Source organism: Rhinatrema bivittatum, chromosome 3 (genome assembly GCF_901001135.1).
Source record: "Rhinatrema bivittatum chromosome 3, aRhiBiv1.1, whole genome shotgun sequence".
NCBI lineage: Eukaryota > Metazoa > Chordata > Amphibia > Gymnophiona > Rhinatrematidae > Rhinatrema > Rhinatrema bivittatum.
Genome location: NC_042617.1, coordinates 10818859 through 10842917, shown reverse-complemented (window position 1 = coordinate 10842917; position 24059 = coordinate 10818859). Strand labels below are relative to the sequence as shown.

General features: G+C 44.4%; 1 protein-coding gene across 2 annotated transcripts in view; it reads right to left on the bottom strand.

Annotated features, from left to right (window-relative positions):
- Positions 1–24059, bottom strand: part of CMTR1 (cap methyltransferase 1) — a 322636-nt gene that overhangs the window by 72422 nt on the left and 226155 nt on the right. For both annotated transcript variants that reach the window (XM_029592902.1, XM_029592901.1), the window contains exon 18: positions 6752–6874. In XM_029592902.1, the coding sequence (XP_029448762.1) occupies positions 6752–6874 (123 nt within the window). The remainder of the gene's footprint in view (positions 1–6751; positions 6875–24059) is intronic.

The window sequence follows — 24059 nt, the reverse complement described above, 5'->3', positions numbered from 1 at the left end:
CCTATACCTATTCTTCCCACTTACGGGCTGATACAGTAAAAGTCGCGGGAGCGCACACAGGCCACTCTCCTGTGCACGCAATTCTGTATTCAAATGAGGGCCCACAGCAAAAAGAGGTGCTAGGGACACTAGCGCGCCCCTAGCACCTCTTTTTGGACAGAAGCAGCGGACAGGAGAGCCGGACACTCAATTTTGCTGGCGTCGGTTCTCAAACCGCTGACAGAAATGGGTTCGGAAACTGGACGCCGGCAAAATTGAGTGTCCGTTTTCAACCCGTGAGCAGAGGGCTGATCTCAAATTTTTTTTAATTTTTAACTTTTTTTTTTTTTTTTTTAACTTTCAGGACCTCTGACTTAATATCGCCATGATATTAAGTCGGAGGATGCACAGAAAAGCACTTTCTGTGCACTTTCCCGGTGCCCGGAAAAATGAATGCCTACCTTTGGGTAGGTGCTAATTTCTGAAAGTAAAATGTGTGGCTTGGCTGCACATTTTGCTTTCTGAATCGCGCGGGAATACCTAATAGGGCCATCAACATGCATTTACATGTTTCAGGCGCTATTAGGTTTGGGGGGGGGGGGGGTTTGGACGCGCTTTTTCGGCGCGCTATTACCCCTTACTGAATAAGGGGTAAAGCTAGTGCATAGAAAACACGCGTCCAATCACGGGTTAACAGTGTGCTCCACCAGAGCGCACTGTACTGTATCGGCCTGATGCAGCCCCTTGACAGAGGGCGAAACTCGGCCTGAGTCGGGCGCTTTTGAAAATTCCAAGTCTCCAATAAAGGATTCAAATTTGACATCTTGGCTTCTAATCCTCATTTTGTTGCCTCCACGGCTTTTTTAGATAGCCTTCCTTGTTGCTTTCTCAACCTGTATCGGCCTGATACTTTGGAAAGATTTTCTGAACGTTTCTACAGCAGAGATCTTGGATTTATGAATGCAGCTCAAATCCACCTTCGGTCCCCTTCGACCCATGTCCTTTTTGGGACATGAGGCAAATTTTTGCTGGTGCTTTAACTTTTTTTTTTAATTTCTCATTTCCTGAAGGCTCTATCCCCGATATACTTGAGAAAGCTATAGTTCAGCCATCTTTTAAAAAAGCGCACATCACAGTTAATGAATCCTTCCACATATCATCCAATATTCAAACTATCTTCTTAGTAAGTTCTTGGGAAAAAGGTGTGTTGTCTCAGTTATGCGAGTTCTTAGAGCTGTTACAGACATGGCCATAGTGCTGAGATGCTTTTAGTTTCACTGCAAGAATCTACACTCTTGGGAGGTGAAGGAGGGAAATTTGGTTACACTTGTTTTGCTTGATATTCCCCCTGCTTTTAACTCTCTTTCATATGAGAGCCTGCTTAGCAGATTGTCTCAGATTGATATTAAGGACAGAGTCTTCGGCTGATTTGTCTCTTTCCTGACAAACATATCAACAAGTGCAGACAGCTGATGAAGCCACTTCTTGGAAACAAATGTGATTAGGTATACCCCAGGGTTTGGCTATGCTATTCATTATTTATTTACTGCATTTATATTCGTTTGTCAGCCACTTTAAGATGGATAACACAACTGATTACCTTTCGCTATACAATCCAGCTTTCTATTTCTCAGGTCTGGTCTCTCAGTTACAATGACTGCATGTGTGCTAGCAGTCCAAGAATGGCTGTTATGCAAGAGTTTTTTTTCTAAATTTGCAAAATAGCTGAAGTTTGCTTGGAGGAAGAAAAAAATTCCACATTTGCTCTCTTTAGATGACTATAGTATTTGGAAACAGAGAGGAATAAATACTCCGGAGCAATTACTTAACTAAGGACTCTTAAAAACATTTGAGCAACTACAAACTGAACTGGACATCTCAAATCGATACTTTTTCAGATATCAACGATTACGTCATACTTTGGGTTTTGTATTAGGAGGGGTGAGCAATTTGCCACCAATATCTTCTGTACAGAGCGTGATGCTGAAATGTAACTCTAAGTTCACGTCAGCCTTCTTTAATATTCAATAAACAACGGCCACTGTGGGCTTTTAAGACGGAAATGGGCTGGCGATGATGAAGCTTCAAAACTTGTCAGGATAAATAACTAACTTGAGACTTAGTCACAGCATTTATTATACCCCAGAAAAGTGGAAAGATACTTCAAACCGTACAGAGGTGCAGTGGGTACTTTCTACCGTATGATGTGACAGTGTGGGGCTAAATATGGTATTAATCATTAATAAGGTTTGTAATATAATAATTCCTGTTAACCCTTTAACTCTTCTTTTGAGTTGCTGGATCTCGTTCTAGTCTGGCAGCAATTCTGGCTTTAGCACAAAGGATAGCACCGCACCAGAAAGCTCAACGGGCACCATCTATGGAAGAATGGATAGAATTGTACTTACAATCCTGAAAGAGAAAGCAGTTTATCTGCATAGGGTTTGCATGGACACATTTAAGAAAATGTGGAAATACTGGCTTGTAGTTTTTCAAAATTGACAATAATAGAATAATAGAAGGACTAGAAGGAAGGAAGGAATAGAAGGACTAGGGGGCATTCCATGAAGTTAGCAAGTAGCACATTTAAGACTAATTGGAGAAAATTCTTTTTCACTCAACGCACAATAAAGCTCTGGAATTTGTTGCCAGAGGATGTGGTTAGTGCAGTTAGTGTAGCTGGCTTCAAAAAAGGTTTGAATAAGTTCTTGGAGGAGAAGTCCATTAATGGCTATTAATCAAGTTTACTTAGGGAATAGCCACTGCTATTAATTGCATCAGTAGCATGGGATCTTCTTCGTGTTTGGGTAATTGCCAGGTTCTTATGGCCTGGTTTTGGCCTCTGTTGGAAACAGGATGCTGGGCTTGATGGACCCTTGGTCTGACCCAGCATGGCAATTTCTTATGTTCTTAATGAATTATATGAGGCAACTGAGGATGGTCAGGCCTGTGATTTGGAGCCTAACTATACACAAAAATGTAGGCGTTTTGCTTTCTGATTTTATTAATGCATTGTTCTTATAAAATGGTTAAATTCAAAGAAATGTCTTTAAAAAAAACAAAAAAACCCCTGAGGTTTGCTGGCTGAGTTATTTGATCAATGCTCCAGACTCTCCCTAATTACTTTTCCCTTTTTGTGTCTGAGCATAGTCCCTCTCTTTGAAAGCACACATTAGGTCAATTTTTAAATTTGTTTTCAAATGAAGGCTTTTGGTAAATCAGGTATAGTGCTGAGATGGTTCTCTTATTTGACCCCAAGTCCCCCAAGGCCGCACATTGTTTAACATTTCTCTTTCCCCATTATGCAGAGTTATGGGCTCTGTCTCAGTGTAAATACAAGATTTATGCCAATGCAGCCAGGTTTATGTTCCTTGTCATTCTTCCTGGTTGGAAACATTTACCTTTGTATGCTTGCACATAATAATCTACTGTTAATCATAGAGAAGACCAAAGTGATTCTTAGAATCAGTGAATATTTTTCTGCTAATTTTCCATCAGTTATCACTTGGATAGTCTCGGTATTCCAATCGCACAGGTGGTTAGAAACTTAGATGCACTTATTGACCCTTTTGATGAATGCTCACATTAAAGCTACTGTGAAAGCTATGTCTGCTGAAGCACTTTAAGCCTGCTCCTGGACCCACAGGACTTTCAAATTGTCCTCCTGGCTCTGGTTTTGATGGGGTTAGATTATTCTAATTCCTGTTTATTAATGGGTCTTCCTGCAAACAGTATTAAAACAATTCAGATTGTCCCAGAACTCCAGATCCTGACAGGTGTGAGGTTGCGGGATCGCATTACCCCATCTTGTCATTTTCACACTGGCTGCCAATCCAATGGATGATTCCATTTAAATTAGCATCATTTATACATAAGCTGCTATATAATGTCTATCCCTGGGCTAATGCTGTGTGGTAGATGTGCAAGCCTTCTCGCCTATTTATTTATTTATTTGTGGTTTTTATATACCGGACTTCATAGGATAACATCAGTTCGGTTTACATTATAACTTCAAAATCAGCAAAACAGAGGCTTTACATAGAACTTAAAAATAAAATTAAATAAACTATATAATGAATGAGACTTAAATAGAGGTTGTTGGATAACTGAGATGGTATTGAGAGAAATGGTTGGGGGATGGAGTGGGGGGAAAGAAAGGGGGTAGAGGGGGGATGAAGATGGACGGAATGTATAGAGGGGATAGGGGTTGTATATTGCATATAGGGAGGGGAATGAAGAGTTGAAAAGGTTGCATGGGGGAGGGAAAGGAGGAGTTGCAAAGATTGCAAGGAACTATTTACAATAGATGCATTGGGGAGGAAGTAGCATATATGATGATAAAACTATATACAGAGTGTACATTATTGAAGATATGTAAGTTAAGGCATGAAGTTGAAAATCATCAGTGAATAAAAACTTGTTGGAGGTTCCATTTTTATTGGAGTGTATATCCGCAATATATATGCATGAGATAAATGTATATACCATGGAGACTCCGTGTATGTAAATTTACCTCATGCATATTCATTGTGGATATCCTGAAAACCCGACTGGCGTGGGATCCCAGGACAGGTTTAGGAATTCCTGCTTTCAAAACTTATTTACACAGGCTTTCCAACTAAAGCTTCTGGATAAATGATTAGTTAAGTGGGGTTTTGTAACATTTGCTTTCTGTGGGGGGTTTTTTCAGTTGGTTTTATTTCTGGTCCGGTGTTTTTTAAATTTCTGGATTATTGGAATCTGCCTCGAACAAGTGTGGGAAATAAATCCTTTTAAATAAACAAATATCTCTTCCATCAATAGATTCTTCAATCAATAGATTGGGCATGGAGTGTTCCTTGGAGGGCTGGGCGTGTAGACCTCGTACCTCCAAGAGACCTACACGCCCAGCCCTCCAAGGAACACTCCATGCCCAATCTATTAAATCTTTTAAACTCTCCTCCACTATTAACAGAGCCTTTTCTCTTACTGGCCCCACCATATGGAACTCACTGCCCCATGATATTCGCATAGAGACCTATACCCCCACTTTCAAAAAGAAACTTAAAACCTGGCTCTTTCAGCAAGCCTACTCCATCTCACCCCCTATTACATAAACCCCCCCTATGAATGTTATACTGATATCTTGGTATGAACGCCTTTATGTCTGCTGATTTTGTACTTTGCACTATCATGTATATAGTTATAGGTATAGTTATATTCCATAGCATCTACCCATTGATGCCTGTTATATGTAACGGCTCCTCCCAAAAATTATTTATATGTTACCTAGTTCATTATGTTATCTGTTATATGTACGGGCACTGCCCAATGGTTTTTTGTTCACTGTGAACCGATACGATGTGCGAACGGATATCGGTATAAAAGAAATGTTAAATAAATAAAATAAAAATAAATAAAATCAGTAAAAGCCCACTGAAGGTCTTCTATATGGAACAGTGGCAAAAACTTTACTGAAGTCCAGACGGGCAACTCCCACTGCACCTCTCTGAACTACTGTGAGACTTTAATGCCAGGCTCTCAGACTGCTGCAATTTTAAAAGCCCATATAGTTATAGTTCATTATGTTATCTGTTATATGTACGGGCCTTTTCGATTTATGACTAAGAATTTGCCTGCTGATTTTGTACTTTGAACTCGCTTATCTGTGTATATAGTTGGTTTACTCATATTTATTTATTTTTATATCTAGTTTTCACCCCCCTGTTTAATGTACTCTATTGGTTATATGTAAGGGCTCCGCCCAAAAGTTAATCTTTTTCCGCTGTTATATGTAAGGGCTCCGCCCAAAAGTTTTTGTTTTTTGTAAACCGATGCGATGTGTCAACGGATGTCGGTATAAAAGAGACCTTAAATAAATAATAAATAAATAAATAAATATCCTATGAGCAATCAATTTTACACCTAAACACATCACAGGGTAACACCAGTTCCCCTTCAAGAGACCTTTAGCAAATCATTTATCCTCCCTGTGTGCAAACTCTAACATAGGAACCTTGCAACCACATGACTGAGAAGATCATACAAGAATATTTATAATATATATTCAGAGATGCAATTGGCAACTTTCATAAAATAATTTGGATTTAAATATAATTTACTGTATTTAAGCAACATTCCCAAGCAGTACAAAAATCAGATAAGTTATCTCTAGAGTGTATATTATAGCAACTGATTTTGGTGGTTGCATGCCAGAATCTTAGAAATGTGTGAAGGAACATTTTTATAATTGTCCAGCTACAACTGGACAGAATGGGCACATGGAAGCAAAGTGAGCCAAACAAATCTGTACAGAAGTTCTAGTCATGTGCATTTATTATAGAACAGGTTTCCAGTCTTGACCGCAGTAAACTTCCCCTTGCTAAGAGAACGACTTACCCTCTTCCCCAACGGATGGCCCCATTCAAGATAATTATTCTCATACATTAAATATATGTTTCAAATACAATGCAGATTAACATTTCTGTGCAAAGCCATTCTAATTATACTAACCCCTGCAGAACAAGTATTTGGCATTGTTCTTACCGTCCCCTATGGCTGTTTTCAGCTTACACTGCCCCTCCTGGGCTCCACCACCCTGAAGAACAAACGTTTGTCAAAAAAAAAAAAAGAAGAGCTGGTTTTTCAAATCTACAAAGCTGCCTGCCAGAAGATAGAACCTCTCCCTTTCAGAACTGCATTCTGCGGCTAAAATCCACAAAGGTAGGAAGCAGTTGGTGTGCAAACAATTCCCTGGCACTTTAGAGAGCAGGAATGCCCTTTGATCTCTCACCTCTCCTTTCAGCTCATGAACTATCTCCACACAGAGGAGAGTTTCTCGTGGCAGCTCGGTTTTCAAGTCCAGTTTTGTCCAACGGTCTGACGGGCGCCCATCCCACGTGTACATCTGTGATTTCTAGAGGAAAGAAAATTCCACTTGAAGCTTAATCTTAACAAGACCAAATTCTCTCATTTTCTTACTTACTGCTATCCCCATCTGCTAACAAGCAACATCATCCCACCTTCATCTGTCATCATGGCCCTGGCTTGTTCTTTCAGAATATTTCTCTCTTGCGGTAGCGTTGGTATGTTTTGGTTATGTAAGGATTGTCTCAGCTCACACTTTGGCTTTTCCTAAATATCCTCCCTCACACTTATCCTTTGCAACACACATTCTGTTTAGGAATCCCCAGGCTCTGCTCCCATCTCCTCCCTCAAATTATTTTACCCAGGTAACAGGTGTTCTCACAGGACAGCAGGATGTTAGTCCTCACATATGGGTGACATCACAGGATGGAGCCCAATCACGGAAAACTTCTGTCAAAGTTTCCAGAACTTTGACTGACCCCTACTGGGCATGCCCAGCATGACACTAACCCTGCAGCCAGCAGGGGTCCCCCTTCAGTCTTATTTGAAAGCTACAGGCAGTGCCGAAAAAGAAAATGTATTTATTTATTTATTTAAAATTTTTATATACCGACATTCATCCAGGATATCACATCGGTTACAGTGTAACACAAACAAACGCCAGGCATGGCGCTTTACATTGAACAAATAAAACAAGTTAACAAATGAATAAATGAGGGTGTGAATAACAAGGGGAAATTTGCATTAAATACTCAACGAGGTTTGTAAATATATACATATGTACAAAAGGAAGACACTAAGAGATAAACAATTTAGAGTGCTAGGAGGAGAGGGGGGAGTGGCGAGCAGAGGGAAGGGGTGAGAAAAAGGTAGGAGAAGGGCGAAGTGAGGGGATAGAGGACCAGAAGAGGGGGGCAGAGGAGAGGAAGGGTGGGCAGTAGAGAGGAGGGAGAAATTAGGTGTATGCCTTGGTGAAGAGCCAGGTCTTGAGCTTCCGCTTGAACGATTTGATGCATTCCTCTTGCGGTAGTTCAACTGGCATTGTGTTCCAAAGGGTCGGCCCGGCTATCGATATGGCACGGGCTCTGGTAGATGTTAGTTTGTAGAGTTTAGAGGAAGGGATGGGCATAGTTGCGAGATGTGCGTGTCTAGTAGGCTTATTAGACTGGTGTAAGCGGAAGGATTCATTAAACCAGTTCATTTCAGGATTGTATAGAGCCTTGTGGATGAGAGAGAGAGTCTTATATTGTATACGGGAAGCTATTGGGAGCCAATGTAGATCTTTTAGAACAGGTGTAATATGGTCGTGTCTGCGTAAGTTGGTCAAGATTCGGGCTGTTGTGTTTTGTAAAATTTGAATGGGGTGAATGGCGTTGTTAGGAAGGCCGAGGAGAAGGGAGTTGCAGTAGTCGGTTTTGGCGAAGATGGTGGTTTGGAGCACTGTTTGGAAATCGGGGGGGTGTAGTAAGGGTTTTAGTTTTTTTAGTGTATGAAGTTTAAAGAAGCCATCTTTTAGTATGTTGTTGATAAATTTCTTCAGTGTGAAGTGCCCATCGAGAATGATACCCAGATCACGGACTTGTTGAGCAAATTGGACTTGTTGAGCAAATTGGAACCCAACACTGCGGGGCGGCGGGCAGGTTTCGTGAGGACTAACATCTTGCTGTCCTGTGAGAACACCTGTTACAGGTAAGCAACATTTGCTTTCTCACAGGACAAGCAGGATGGTATTCCTCACATATGGGTGAGTACCAAGCTGAGGATGTCCGAAATGCACCAAATGTACCCAAAGGCGTGCAACAGGCACAACAACTGGGGTGGAATTTGGTAGAGGGCATCCTGAACCCCACCGGGCAGGCGGAAAGGTGTTGGTACATCATGTTGTAAAGAGGTTACGAAGGACAGATTGGCCGAAGATGGAATCTTGTATTCCGGTTTTGTCCAAGCAATAGTGGGCTGCAAAAGTGTGGAGGGACTGCCAGGTGGCAGCCCTGCAAATGTCAGGAAGCAGCACCGATCGTAGGTGTGCTACTGAAGTCACCATGGCCCGCACAGAGTGTGCTTTATCACGGTCTTGAAATGGAATGCCAGCTTGCTGACAGCAAAAGGATATGCAGTCCGCCAACCAGGAGGAGAGAGTCTGCTTACCCATAGGCTTCCCTAACTTGTTAGGGTGAAAAGAGAAGAACAATTGAGTGCTTTCCCTGTGGGCAGCTGTATGGACTAGGTAAAACGCTAGAGCCCGTTTACAGTCAAGGGTATGCAGAGCCTGTTCTCCTGGGTTGGCATGGGACCTGGCAAAAAAGGTAGGTAGTATGATGGATTGGTTTAGATGAAAACCCGAGACTTCCTTAGGTAAGAATTTAGGGTGAGTGTGGAGTACCTCCCGGTCCTGCAGAAGTTTAGTGTAAGGCAGATATGTAATTAGGGCCTGCAATTCACTAACTCTGCGAGCTGAAGTGATAGCCAAAAAGAAACGCACTTTCCATGTGAGATATCGAAGTTCACAAGCGTGAAGAGGCTCGAATGGTGGTTTCATGAGCCGACCCAGAACTAGATTAAAGTCCCAAGAAGGGCCGGAGGACGTAACGGAGGCTTGATGTGGAGCAAGCCCTTCACAAAACGTGTTACAAGGCAGTGTACTGATATAGAGACATCCCCGATACCTTTATGGAAGGCGGCTACCGCACTTCCATGCATTCTAATGGAGGAAGTCTTAAGACCTGACTCTGATAGATGCCAGAGATAGTCCAGAAATTTCAGGATTGGACAGGAAAAGGAGTCAAGGGACTGAGAAGAGCACCATGACGTGAACCTTTTCCATTTGTAATTTTCTCGTGGAAGGCTTCCGTGAAGCAATCAAGAAACAGGAAACTGGCTCAGAAAGGTTAAGTGGTTGAAGGATTAACCTTTCAACATCCATGCTGTCAGGGTCAAGGCTTGAAGATTGGGATGTCGTAGGCACCTGTCGTTTTGAGTGATCAGAAGCGGGTCCTTTTCCAACGAAATGTGCCTGCGGATGGAGAGGTCCTGAAGTATTGGAAACCACACTTGGCGAGGCCAGTGAGGTGCTATCAGGATCATGGTTCCCTTGTCCTGACGTAACTTCACGAGAGTCTTCGAGAGAAGAGGAAGTGGAGGGAATGTGTAGAGCAGACCGGTTGCTCAAGAGAAGGAGAATGCGTCTCTGGGTTGAGAGTATTTGCTGCGAATAAGAGAACAGTAGTTCTCCACTTTGCGGTTTTGCGGGGACGCAAAGAGGTCTATCAGAGGATATCCTCATTGTTAAATGATGGAGTTCGCTACCGAGGGGTTAAGAGACCACTCATGCGGTTGAAAGACACGACTCAGCTCGTCTGCCAACACATTGTCTACTCCCAGTAACCAGGTGGCCCTGAGGTACATTGAATGGGAGAGAGCTTCCTCCCAAATCTGCGCAGCTTCCTGACACAGAAGGAAGGAACTTGTGCCTCCCTGTTTGTTGATGTACCACATTGCCACCTGGTTGTCCATCTGAATAAGGATGACTTGATTTGAGAGGCGATCCTGAAAGGCCCTGAGAGCATATCTGATTGTTCGAAGTTCCAGGAAATTTATTTGGTGTTTGGCTTCCTCTGGAGACCAAGAGCCTTGTGTCTGCAGATCGGCTACGTGGGCTCCACACCCGAGGTTGGAAGCGTCGGTGATGAGAATGATTTGAGGATTTGGAGCCTGGAAGGGCAATCCCTGGAGGAGATTGGTCTGATTTTTCCACCAGGTGAGGGACAGACAGAGTGAGTCGGTTATGAGGACAATGGCTGATAGAGGCTGAATAGCTTGAGTCCATTGAAACCTCAGAGTCCAGTGCATGAGTCTCATGGCCAAACGGGCCATTGGTGTGACATGGACTGAGAATGCCATGTGTCAGGAGGAGGACAAGAAATCGGCGTGCAGTCGCGGAGTGCTGAGACTGCAGCTGGTGAGCAAGGGACGCAAGAGTCAGTGCTTGTTGTCGAGGTAGGAAAGCCTTTGCCTGAAAGGTATCCAAGTCTGCCCCAATGAATGATAAGGCTTGAGATGGGACTAAGTAGGATTTGTCGAAATTGACGAGAAATCCTAGCGAAATTAGAGTGTGTAAGGTTAGATTGAGGGACGACAGAGCAGATTGCTGAGTGGGAGCCCTGATTAACCAATCGTCGAGGTAGGGGTAGTCGTGAACACCTGGGGTTCTGAGGAAGGCTGCAACAACTATGAGGCATTTGGTAAAGACTCGTGGCGCAAACACTAGGCTGATTGGGAGCACTCTATATTGATAGTGCTTGGGGCCTATTAGAAACCTCAGGTACTTGTGATGAGCTGGAGTTATCGCAATGTGGGTGTATGCATCCTGGAGGTCCAGAGAGCAGAGCCAGTCTCCTCTTTGTAGAAGAGGTAGAAGCAATCCCAAGGTGCCCATTTTGAACTCGAAGGTACTTGTTGAGGGCTCGTAGGTCTAGAATAGGCCAGACACCTCCCAATTTTTTGGGGATTAGGAATAGAACCCTAGGCCCTGCTGAGAGTATGGAACAAGTTCTATTGCTTTTGACTGGAGGAGGGGGGAAACGTCTTGTTCCAGAAGAATGGCGTGGTCGGACGTTCTCCACGTCTGTAGAGGTGAGGAGTCCGGTGGCAGGGCGAGAAAGTTCAGATGGTAACCCTGATCAATGATTGCCAATACCCATTGTTCGGATGTGATTGGATGCCACATGTTGTGGAAGTGGCACAATCGACCTCCCACTGATATGTGCGACAGAGGAATGTGGTTGCTGCTCTCTAAGTGGAAGTCAAAAACCTGAAGCAGGTCCTGGTTGAGAGCTGCTTGCGGTTTTTGTTTACTGGCTTGACGAGACTGCGATTTTTGATAAGGTCTTGTGGCACGGGATCTGGATGGTGGCGGGTAAGACTTCTTCGGACGGAAGAATGACTTCTTAGAGTCCTTTCTGAAGGGCTGTTTTGAGGAGAAGTCAGAAGGCATCAAAGAGAGCTGTCTTAAGGTCTCATGATGATCTTAATTCTGTTACCGTCCGTTGAATCTGCTCGCCAAACAGATTATCTCCGACACAAGGCAGGTCGGATAACCGGTCTTGTACTTCCGGGCGAAGGTCAGAAGACTTGAGCCAGGCCCACCGCCTCGCCGAGATGGCCGCTGCAAATACTCTGGTAGAAGTGTCAAAAATGTCATAAGATGTTCTAATCTCATGCTTGCCTGCCTCAAAACCCTTGTTGACTAGGGTTTGTAATTGTTCTTGAAATTGAGGCAGTGAGTCTGAGAAGTCCTGTATCTGCTTAAAAATGACCCTGTTATATTGGGTCATATAAAGCTGATAGGCGGCAATTCGGGAGATGAGCATGGCCCCTTGGAATACTCGGCGACCAATGTTGTCTAGGAACTTGGTGATCAAGCTAAGATTTTTGAAAATCTGGGGCTGACTGTACCAGATAGGTAGTGTCAGCTTTCCTGTGTACTGGAGCAACTGATCCAGGATGTTCCCAGTTCTTCTTGAGGAGATCAAGAAGGACCTGATGTATGGGTATAGATGTGATTACCTTAGGGGCATCCAGGAATTGGAGCAATTCCATCATCTGGTGCCTACCATCCTGTTCAGTCTGCAATTGGAAGGGGACCAATTCGGACATTTCCTTCACAAAGTTTATAAAGGAGAGGTCCTCTGGAGGAGAACGCTTCCTACTTTCAGTGGGTGAAGGTAAGTCATCGGTGTCTGAGGAAGTGTCATCACCCCAAGTGTCGTAAGGATCAGCACCTGCTCCTCTAGGAACTAGAGGGGGACAGGGTGGTTGTAGACCTGAAGGTCCTGGTCTAGGCTCCGAGGGAATCAGAGGAATTATCGGAGGTACCGATGATGGCATTGAAGGCACCGGTGCAGGCATCGAAGGTATCAATGGATGACTCGGAGGCGCAGATGGACATATCGGCACCGATGGATAGGTCGGTGGCGAGGGACGTATCGGTATCGATGGCTGAGGCAGAACTCCCAATGGAGGTATGCGAAATGGTGTTTCTCCTCCCAATGATGCACTCAATGGGGAGGGTATCGGAGCCATCGGAGACCCGGGAACCATCAGAGGAAAAGTGCTCATAAGCGCGGTGCCAGCGCTGCCGGAATCGGGTCGATGATCGGTTCCACAGATGGTGCCGGAGGAACCTGAAGACGTTGCATCGCCTTGTCGATGGCCTCCTGAACCATCCGGTCCAGTTCTTCTCGGAGACCTGGAGCAATCAGCCCCGGCTCCGGAACAGAAGAAGGAGGCAGAGGCATAGCCAGAGGGACCACCGTTAAAGGCGGAGTCGTGGCTTCCGATCCCCGATCAGATGAGGATTGCCTCGGGGACTCTGTCACAGGAATGGTTGGTGGCTTTCCTGGACGGGGTCTCTTCGATAGCGGCTCGGACGATGGTGAGGTCGATGATTTCGCTCCCTCGATGGTCCGAGTCTTAAGGTGTCTATGGCGATGGCGATGTTTCTCCCTGCGATCCCCTCGATCCTGAGGAGGAGTGGAGGGTGTCGATGGCCGAGAAGCTGTCGATGGTGGTCGGTCACCGGTCGATGGTCTATGCTGGCGCGAAGTTGATGGTGCCGGTTCCGACGAAGTCGATGCAATGGACGGAGTCGGGGTTTGAGCACGGAAGAGAAGTTCCATCTTCTCCATTCTGGCCTTGCGACCCTTCGGTGTCATTAAGGCACATTTGGTGCAGGTCAAGACATCATGCTTGCGTCCTAGGCACATTACACAGACTTTATGGGGGTGTGTGACAGACGTGGTGCGGGTACAGTCTGGGTACCGATGAAACCCCGACGCCACGGCCATGGAAAAAAATCGAGCCGCGTATGGCCAAACCCGATGGTAATCGACGGAAAAACAGGTAAAAACTTACCGGAGTACCGAGGACTGAGAAAAGTTAGAGGGGGGACCCATGTGGGGCAAATAACTTTTAGTAATTCCGTGAGGAAAATTCCTGTCAGGAATCTCTTCAGAGCTCCTTTACTGCGAGGCTACTGCTGCGTGGAAAAAAGAAGACTGAAGGGGGATCCCTGCTGGCTGCAGGGTTAGTGCCATGCTGGGCATGCCCAGTAGGGACCAGTCAAAGTTCTGGAAACTTTGACTGAAGTTTTCCGTGATTGGACTCCATCCTGTGATGTCACCCATATGTGAGGAGAAAAAAGGATATCATCATTGTTTGAAAACTGCCCTCCCCCACATTAAGGAGGTGGGGCTGAGGGAGGGCAGAGCCAGCAGACAATGTCTGCAAAATTCATTTTCAAATCCCTGTAAGTACTTCATAGTGCCGACTTAGGTCTGCAGTACTAACCTGCTGCTGGCCCCCAGTTTTTCAAAAGAAAACTCCGTGGGGAGTTTTCCTGAGAAATTTAAATGCAGGTCCACAGGCACTTTGTAAAACTCAGTCTCCAGCCACACTAGTTCACGTGATTCTGCCTCTCTTTATTCTTGCTCCATATCACTGGACTTCATTACACATTCTATCACAATATTCATCCATCAAGTTCACTGTCTGGATCCAATATCTTTCTCACTTTTATCCAGCATGACTAGTCCTCTTCTCATCTTTTGATCTTCATACCTTTATCTTTGTCCACCGTTCATCTGACCTCAGTATTCGTGTTCTCCTCATTTGTACCCATTAAGTGTTTTATTTAATAACAAAATTCTTGCTCAAATTTCTGTCCACCAATTTCTGCAATTACTAGTGAATTATTTTTTCTAGAATGCACAGAATGTAAACTATGTTTTTGTTTAAATTTAAATGTAAGTTTCTATACACAAGTTAAGTATACAAAACTGTGTATTTCTTTTGTAAAATGGAAAGATTAATAAAAATTATATATATTAAAAAAAAAAAAAACAACAAAATTCAAATGAACTCAATAAAAAGAATCAAGCTGGAAACCAAATGTGACTTTTACACATGAAAACTGAAGTATGTGAGGAAAAGTATGCCCACTGTTTGTAACCAGGAGTGCACAATTAAACCCACTACTATCTTCAAGACGGACTGGCCAAAGGCAGAGTCTTGGCATCCTTCCTTGTCCAGGCAGTAATGTGCTGCAAATGTGTGAAGAGAGCTCCATGTTGCAGCTTTACAAATCTTGTCAATTGGTACTGAACGATAGTGTGCTACTGAGGTTGCCATGGTTCTTACGGAGTGCGCCGTCACTCGTCCTTGGAGAGGAAGGCCTGCTTTGTTATAGCAGACTTCAATACAGTCTGCTAGCCAGTTGGAGAGAGTTTGTTTGCCCACTGCAACTCCTGGTTTGTTTTTATCGAAGGAAAAAAAAGTTGGGTGGATTTTCTATGGACTGCAGTGCGGTCTAGGTAAAATGAAAGTGCACGCTTACAGACCAAGGTCTGTAAAACCCTCTCGCCCTGGTGAGAGTGGGGCCTTGGGAAAAGGGTGGGCAAGACTATATTAGAAGTCAGTAAATGTATATTTTGTAAATAGATCCTTCCCATCTGTGTAACTCTTCTTTCCCCCCTCCCTTCCCCCCCTATCTTTCCCTCCTGCATCCGCATCCAAACTTTTCCCCTAATGTTATCCATATCTATCAATAACGACTAGCTAAGTTTCTATATTAAGCCTCGTTTCTAGTTTTTGTAGTTTTATTCACTGTTCTCGAATAAGTTCCATGTAAAGCTCTTGTTGCTGATTTTTGAAGTTCTATTGTAAACCGATTTGATGTTTCTTGACGAAGTTCGGTATATAAAAGCCACAAATAAATAAATAAATAACCACCTTGGGAAGGAATTTAGGGTGCATACGTAGGACCACTCGGTCATGTAGGAACCTGGTATAGGGTGAGTATGTGACAAGTGCTTGTAACTCACTAACCCTTCGAGCAGATGTAATGACTATTAGGAAGAGAACTTTCCATGTAAGAAATTTAACATCACAGGAGTGCAAAGGCTCAAACGGGGAGCGCATGAGTCTTGTAAGTACTACCATTTAGGTCCCATTCAGTGACTGATGGCCGTAGAGGGGGCTTAAGATGTAGTAGGCCCCTCATAAACCTACTCACAAGGGGTTGCTCTGTTACCGGAGCATCCCCAACTCCCTTGTGGTACGCTGAGATGGCACTCAGGTGTACCCTCACCGAAGAAGTCTGGAGACCAGAGTCTGAAAAGTGCCAGAGATAGTCTAATAGAGATGGAATGGGGCAGGAAAAGGGGTCGATACCTTTTTGCGTGCACCATAGGTAAATCTATTCCACTTAGAACAATAAGATTTTCGTGTGGAAGGCTTTCATGCGGCTACAAGCACTTGAGAGACATCATTTGAAAGGTTGAGTGGTTGGAGGATCAAACTATCAACATCCAGGCTGTGAGGGATAGGGTCTGAAGATTTGGATGGCGTAACATGCCTTGGTTCTCAGTTATGAGAGTGGACGCTGTGCCCAGGCGAATGGGTTCTCTGATCGAGAGGTCAAGAAGCATGGGAAACTACACTTGTTGAGGCCAGTACAGGGCTATGAGTATCATTGACCCTTTGTCCTGTTGTAGCTTCACGAGAGTTTTGGTTATCAGCGGTATCGGGGGATATGCGTATAGGAGGCCTGTGTTCCAGGGGCAAGCAAAGGCATCCATGGCTAACTTGTTTTGTTGCCTGTGCAGGGAGTAGAATCTGTCCACTTTGTGATTCAGTTCGGATGCAAAGAGGTCTAGCATTGGTTGACCCCAGCGTTGGAAGATTCTGGTTGTTACCACAGGATACAGAGACCACTCGTGGGGATGGAACTGTTGACTGAGGTGATCTGCTACTACATTTTGTATGCCTGCAAGATAAATGGCCTGGAGATGCATGGAATGTGCAAGGGCCCAGGCCCAGATCTGCGCAGCTTCTTGGCAGAGGAGATAAGAGCCTGTGCTGCCCTGCTTGATCAAGTACAGCATTGCAACTGTGTTGTCCGTTTGTATGAGAACAGTCTTGTGTGAAAGGCAGTCCTTGAACGCATAGAGAGCATAACATATAGCTCGAAGCTCTAAGAAGTTGATCTGAAACGTTGCTTCGAGCTGTGTTGAAGTACCTTGGGTTTGAAGATTGTTCACATGAGCTCCCCAACCCAAGTTGAATGCATCTGTGGTTAAAGTCACTTGCAGAACAGGTTGCTGGAAGTGTAGACCTGTTAGCAAATTGGCTTTGTTTGTCCACCAGAGAAGCGATAATCGCAGCTGGTGGGTTATTTGAATCTGGGATGAAAGCGGTTGAGTGGCTTGGAGCCACTGAGATTTCAAAGTCCATTGAGTGATTCCCTTGGCCAGTCTGGCCATAGGAGTGACGTGGACCGTGGAAGCCATGTGGTCCAGCAACGTTAGGAATTGAAGGACTGAGGCTGTTTTCTTTGTACGCAGAGAAGTAGCTAGCTTGGAGAATGTCTCTGCCCGGTCGATGGGCAGGAAGGCCTTTGCGACTGTGGTGTCTAGATCTGCTCCAATGAAAGTAAGGAGGTGAGATGGAGTGAGGTGGGGTTTTTGGTAGTTGATGAGAAATCCCAAAGAGTGTAGCAGATTGATAATGAGATTGAGAGCGTCGAGAGCTCCTTGCTTGGAACGGCTTTTGATCAGCCAGTCGTCCAGGTAAGGAAACATGTGTATGCTTTTCTTGCATAGATGGGCCGCAGCCACTGCTAGGCACTTTGTAAATACACAGGGTGCCAAGGTAAGTCCAAAAGGCAGAACCCAGTACTGATAATGTTGATGTCCACTAGGAAACGCAGGTATTTGCGGTGATGTGGGGATATTGGAATGTGAGCGTAAGCGTCCTGAAGACCCAGAGAACAGAGCCAATCTCCTTTTGCAGAAGGGGAAGCATGGTGCCCAGGGACACCATCCTGAATTTTTCTTTTACAATTCTAGAGGTGCAGTCCATATGTATTCCACACATTAAGAAAGGTGGAAAGAAGGCAAAACGATTACCATCATGGTTAAAAGGTGAGGTGAAAGAGGCTATTTTAGCCAAAAAAAAACATCCTTCAAAAATTGGAAGAAGGATCCATCTGAAGAAAATAGGATAAAACATAAGCATTGTCAAGCTAAGTGTAAAACATTGATAAGACAGGCAAAGACAGAACAAGGACTCTGACAGAACAACATGTACATCTTCGATGCACAGAACTTTTCACACCTGTTGAATCGAACAGACTGTTGGATCTGCACACACATGCCAACCCAAGCCTGCGGAGAACTACTGATGCATGCTGTACCATTTAACCTTACAGTATGGACTAATTATCCTTTACAGAGAGGTGTTTTCATTAACTCTCCAGTTAATAATACCATACTACACATTGGTAGCTGTATTCAAGAGACTGCCGCTCTTTGTTGTTGGGACTATTGATACAGGGGATGGAAAGGGACTTCAGGTGGGAAATATCCATATTGTAACTGAACCTTTGTATTAATCACTGAACACTTACATAACTATACCACATATATGTATGCAATTGGCAGATTTCAGGATGTGCAGTGGGAGACCCAAGCAGGTACAGAAAGTGTAGAGGGGATGAAGGATTTACCCTTTGTAGTTATATAGCCCAAATGATAACCAATGACATGTCCACTAATCTGTTAGGAAACATATGGATGTTATGTGGGTGTAGAGCATACATGTACATTTCCCCCCAGATGGAGAGACAGATGCACTTTAGGCTACATCCTCCCCTCATACTATGCAGTCAAAAATTTACCCAAAGCAAGGCTCCGTAACAAAAGGGAGGCGATAAATAATCCCATAGAAAAGTATACAGAAACTCAGATAGCTAGAAGCCTGTTTCCCCCAATGGGGACAGCTATGAATTACAGAGACTTACACATCCTAGCTAACTGGACGACTGCCATATTTCATCAGACAGTCCATGCATTAAAACTACTCACAACAGAAGTTTCTCAGATTAGAGAAGTAGCATTCAGAACAGCTATACCTTAGAAACCATTTTAGCCTTAAAGGGTGGTGTTTGTGCATTAATTGGATCTCATTGCTGTGTGTACATATCAGTTTATAAAGCAAACCTCACACATACCATAGAGCAGATAGAAACCATGGTTGCTGATGCACCACTTTCAGACAGAATACCAACTTCTCCATGGGACTGGCTATGGTCCTGGCTCCCTGATATTTCTGGTCTCAAAGGGGTGATTTCTATTATAATTACTGTAATTGTCTTAATTATTTGCCTGTGATGCTGTATTCAGTGCATACCCAACCTCATATCCATATTGAAACCTTGCTCTCAGCCCGGATACAAAGATGTCTTGTAAGATGCCTAATAGGGAATCATGAGCCCTGCAGCGTTGGCACACCACCTGCACCAGCTCTGGGTGATATGGAGATTCAGGGAGCTCATCGCAGCTGGCCCACCACGTCGAATTAGCTTTCTTCTCTCCATAATCCCTCTTCCCCTATTTCCAGCCCATACCAAGACATAACAGATTTCAGTAAGGGTCTAAAGCTTTATTGAGCTTCCTAAACAAAAACAGAAAGGGTGAGATGTGGGAAATATGCGCTTGTCAGCAAGCCATTTCATCAGAGTTTAAACATTAACTTCCCTTCTCCCTGAACTTTGCCTGAATAAAAGCATCACTTGTGCTTAAGTCTCTGCCAAGGAGAGGATACCTGACTTCATGTATTTTTCTGGCTTATAATTAATCCTGATAGCCTGAAAGTAGGGCTGGGTTTTCCCTAGTCAGAGGCAGGACAAAGTCAGGAGGTATAGATTTCAGCAGCCAATGATATGATCCGTGCACACCCCCTGAGCCAAAGCCAATGGTGTAATGACTCGTCTGTTGCTATGGGAAAGTAGCCAATCATGTAATGACACATCATCTGCCTTTGTATGAATGTACAATAAAAGGAAGAGCCTCGTGAGGGCTAAGCCTTTTGCCTTCTCTTCCTGCCTGCGATGAAAGCTGCCTCAAGTGTGTTCCTTGCCTCCATACTCTACAAAAGAGAGAATTTGAAATGAAGTTGGCCATAGAGGCAAAAACTCATAATAAAAACTTTAAAAAATATATCCCGAGGGGAACAAGCAAGATGGCGGCATAGACGCAGAGCTGAACGCTGGCAGCCCGAGTTTTACCTCTGAAAATATTTTCTTCATTTGAAATGCCGTCGAAAAGAAAAGGGAAGGTAAGGATCTTTCCACCGAAGACCTTACCTTCCACGGGGCAGCTTGACATCATCCTTTTTTTGCACCAGCTGGAACAAACAGAGAACTCCGAGCCCCCGCGGGGGAGAGCGGGGAGCTCCTGCAGAAGAGGCTTCTCTTAGCCCGAACACCAGACCACCCCAGGCGCACCGTGACCCCGATGGAGAGACTTCCCGGTCACAGGTTGATGACGTGGCCAATGCGACCGGGGAGGTGGAAGTCGACCCAGGAAGTAAGCCGACGGCGAGGGAGTCCCCCCGGACAGAAACGGAGGGTTCTGCGGATGTGGGAACCTCGGGGGCCTCGAGTCAGGAGGCTAACCTCGAAGAAGATATCGAGGGAGCTTTGGTGGACCAAGGTCAGTATGCAATATCTACCGGCGAAGGGGACACACCTCCGATTTCTACATCTAGGCCTGGGGTAGTGACACTTGAGTCACTTTGGGACCTGGTGGCTGGCCAAGGACACGCTATGAAGCGGTTAGAGCAAAAGGTGGACTCCCTGATTACAATGTTCAATTGAAAATAACTGGAATGCAATAACAATCGACAGAAACATTGAATAAGATAGCAGAGACTGAAAATAAAATTCAATCTCTGCAAGCTGTAAATGTGGCTGTAATTAAAGAACAGATCGCTTGCTCAAAACGCTTAGAAAACCTAGAAAACAACATCAGACATTTAAATTTGCGCATTATGAATTTTCCCAAAGTTGCTGGGGAAATTCCCTTTATTACTTTGAAGAGACTCTTCAGAGAAGGACTGGAATTTACAGAAGAAAATATGCCATCTATAAATTTTTGTAGATTTCTAAATAGTAGTAATAGATCTTCTGCTGCAGGGCCTCTACCAATACAGACTATTCCATTAAATTTAACCAGTTTCTTAGAAAACACTGAAATGGATATACTGGAAAGGAAAACGTTGCTAGTAGCATTTGTTTCTGTGTATGACCTTAATAATGTAATGCGTAATTTCTTTAGAAAGTTTCCTTTGAATTTTTACAGTCAAACAGTCAGGATATATCCAGACTTAGCTCCAGTTACACAAATAAGACAGAGGGAATTCTTATCTTTTAGACAAGATGTTGTATCTCTTGGTTATGTCTTTACGCTTCGATATCCATGTAAGTGTATAATTAAGAAAGGGGATGAATGTTTTATTTTTTTTCAATCAGAACAACTGCGCCAATTCATAGATGCCAGAAGGCCAACCACCTCCTCCCCGGTCAATTAACTAATTAGTCAGGGTATTAATATTGATGTTCCAGTATAGTCTATGTTAAGGCCACTGTTTAAAATAGGGAATTTCCATAATAATCTCTCACTTTGATTTCATTTGCTCTCTCCCTATTTTCTAAGGGTTGAAATTAATTTAAGTTTATATAAGTAGAGAAATTTTGATCACGGTGTTTATAGATTTTGCAAAACAGTGAAACTGGTATATGATTTCTTATTAATTTTTTAAGAGTGATTGTTAATTACATTATTGGAAGACTCTACTTATATGTATTAGTATTATTTGTATATTGAAAATGATAAATAAAGAATTAAAAAAAATATATATATATCCAAAGCAAGAAACCTGTGAGGGAGTCGGTTGAACCATTAGATGACAGAGGGGTTAAAGGAGCTATTAGGGAAGATAAGGCCATTGCAGAAAGACTAAATTAATTCTTTGCTTCCGTGTTTATTAATGAGGATGTCGGGGAGATACCAGTTCTGGAGATGGTTTTCAGGGGTGCTGAGTCAGACGAACTGAACAAAATCACTGTGAACCTGGAAGATGTAGTAGGCCAGATTGACAAACTAAAGAGTAGCAAATCACCTGGACTGGATGGTATGCATCCTAGGGTACTGAAAGAACTCAAAAATGAAATGTCTGATCTATTAGTTAAAATTTGTAACCTATCATTAAAATCATCCATTGTACCTGAAGACTGGAGGGTGGCCAATGTAACCCCAATATTTAAAAAGGCCCCAGGGGCAATCCGGGTAACTATAGACCAGTGAGCCTGACTTCAGTGCTGGGAAAAATAGTGGAAACTATTCCCAAGATCAAAATCATACAGCATATAGAAAGACATGATTTAATGGAACACAGTCAACATGGATTTACCGAAGGGAAGTCTTGCCTAAAAAATCTGCTTCATTGTTTTGGAGAGATTAATAAACATGTGGATAAAGGTGAACCGGTAGATGTAGTGTATTTGGATTTTCAAAAGGCATTTGACAAAGTCCCTCATGAGAGGCTTCTACGAAAACTAAAAAGTCATGGGATAGGAGGCGATGTCTTTTCGTGGATTACAAACTGGTTAAAAGATAGGAAACAGAGAGTAGGATTAAATGGTCAATTTTCTCAGTGGAAAAGGGTAATCAGTGGAGTGCCTCAGGGATCTGTATTGACCGGTGCTTTTCAATCTTACTAGATAAACGAAGCTTGACCGACGTGCCGCAAATGCGCAGTAGAGACCAGCTCTACCGCGCATGTGTGGGCGAGCACGTCGGTCTGAGCCAGCGTCAGAAAGAAAAAAAATGGCGGCGTCCAGTGGCAGCGGCGGTAACCGGCAGCGGGCGGCGACGGCGGTAGCGAGCGGCGGCGGTACCGGCAGCGGTAGCGGGCGGCGGCGGTAGCGAGTGGCGGCGACGGCGGTAGCGGGCGGCGGCAGCGGCCAGTAGCGAGGGAGGGAGAAGAGAGAGAGAGAGAGGGACGGACTGAGTGGGAGGGAGGGACGGAGAGAGAGAGTGGGAGGGAGGGACTCAGTGGGAGGGAGGGACTGAGTGAGGGGGAGGGAGGGAGTGGGACTGAGTGAGAGAGAGGGAGAGGGACTGAGTGAGAGGGAGAGGGGGGACTGAGTGAGGGAGTGGGACTGGGAGAGAGAGGGAGGGAGTGGGGACTGAGGGAGAGTGAGTGGGACTGAGTGAGTGAGAGGGAGGGAGAGAGGGGGGGAGGGAGGGGACTGAGTGGGGGGGGAGGGATTGAGTGAGGGGGAGGGACTGGGGGGAGGGACTGAGTGAGAGGGAGTGAGTGGGACTGAGTGAGAGGGAGGGGGGACTGAGTGAGAGGGAGTGAGTGGGACTGAGGGAGGGAGGGGGACTGAGGGAGAGAGGGAGGGAGGGAGTGGGACTGAGTGAGAGTGAGTGGGACTGAGTGAGTGAGAGGGAGGGAGAGAGGGGGGAGGGAGTGAGTGAGACTGAGTGGGAGGGAGGGACTGAGTGAGAGGAGAGGGAGGGGGGGGGAGGAGGGAGGGAGGGAGGGAGGTAGGGGGTGGTGAAGAGTGAGGGGAGAGAGAATGAGGGGGAGGTGAGAGACAGAGGGATGTAGCCCGTTTTAACGGGCTTAACGGCTTGTATATATATAAATGATCTGGAAAGGAATACGATGAGTGAGGTTATCAAATTTGCGGATGATACAAAATTATTCAGAGTAGTTAAATCACAAGCAGACTGAGATACATTACAGGAGGACCATGCAAGACTGGAAGATTGGGCATCCAAATGGCAGATGAAATTTAATGTGGACAAGTGCAAGGTGTTGCATATAGGGAAAAATAACCCTTGCTGTAGTTATACGATGTTAGGTTCCATATTAGGAGCTACTACCCAGGAAAAAGATCTAGGCATCATAGTGGATAATACTTTAAAATCATCGGCTCGGTGTGCTGCAGCAATCAAAAAAGCAAACAGAATGTTAGGAATGATTAGGAAGGGAATGGTTAATAAAACGTAAAATGTCATAATGCCTCTATATCGCTCCATGGTGAAACCATACCTTGAATACTGTGTACAATTCTGGTCGCCACATCTAAAAAAGATATAGTTGTGATGGAGAAGGTACAGAGAAGGGCAACCAAAATGATAAAGGGGATGGAACAGCTCCCCTATGAGCAAAGGCTGAAGATGTTAGGGCTGTTCAGCTTGGAGAAGAGATGGCTGAGGGGGGATATGATAGAGGTCTTTAAGATCCTAAAAAATCCTAAAAAATCCTAAAATATCCTAAAAAAGCTCAAACCTTCTTCATACCCTCAGGATACCATACCCACC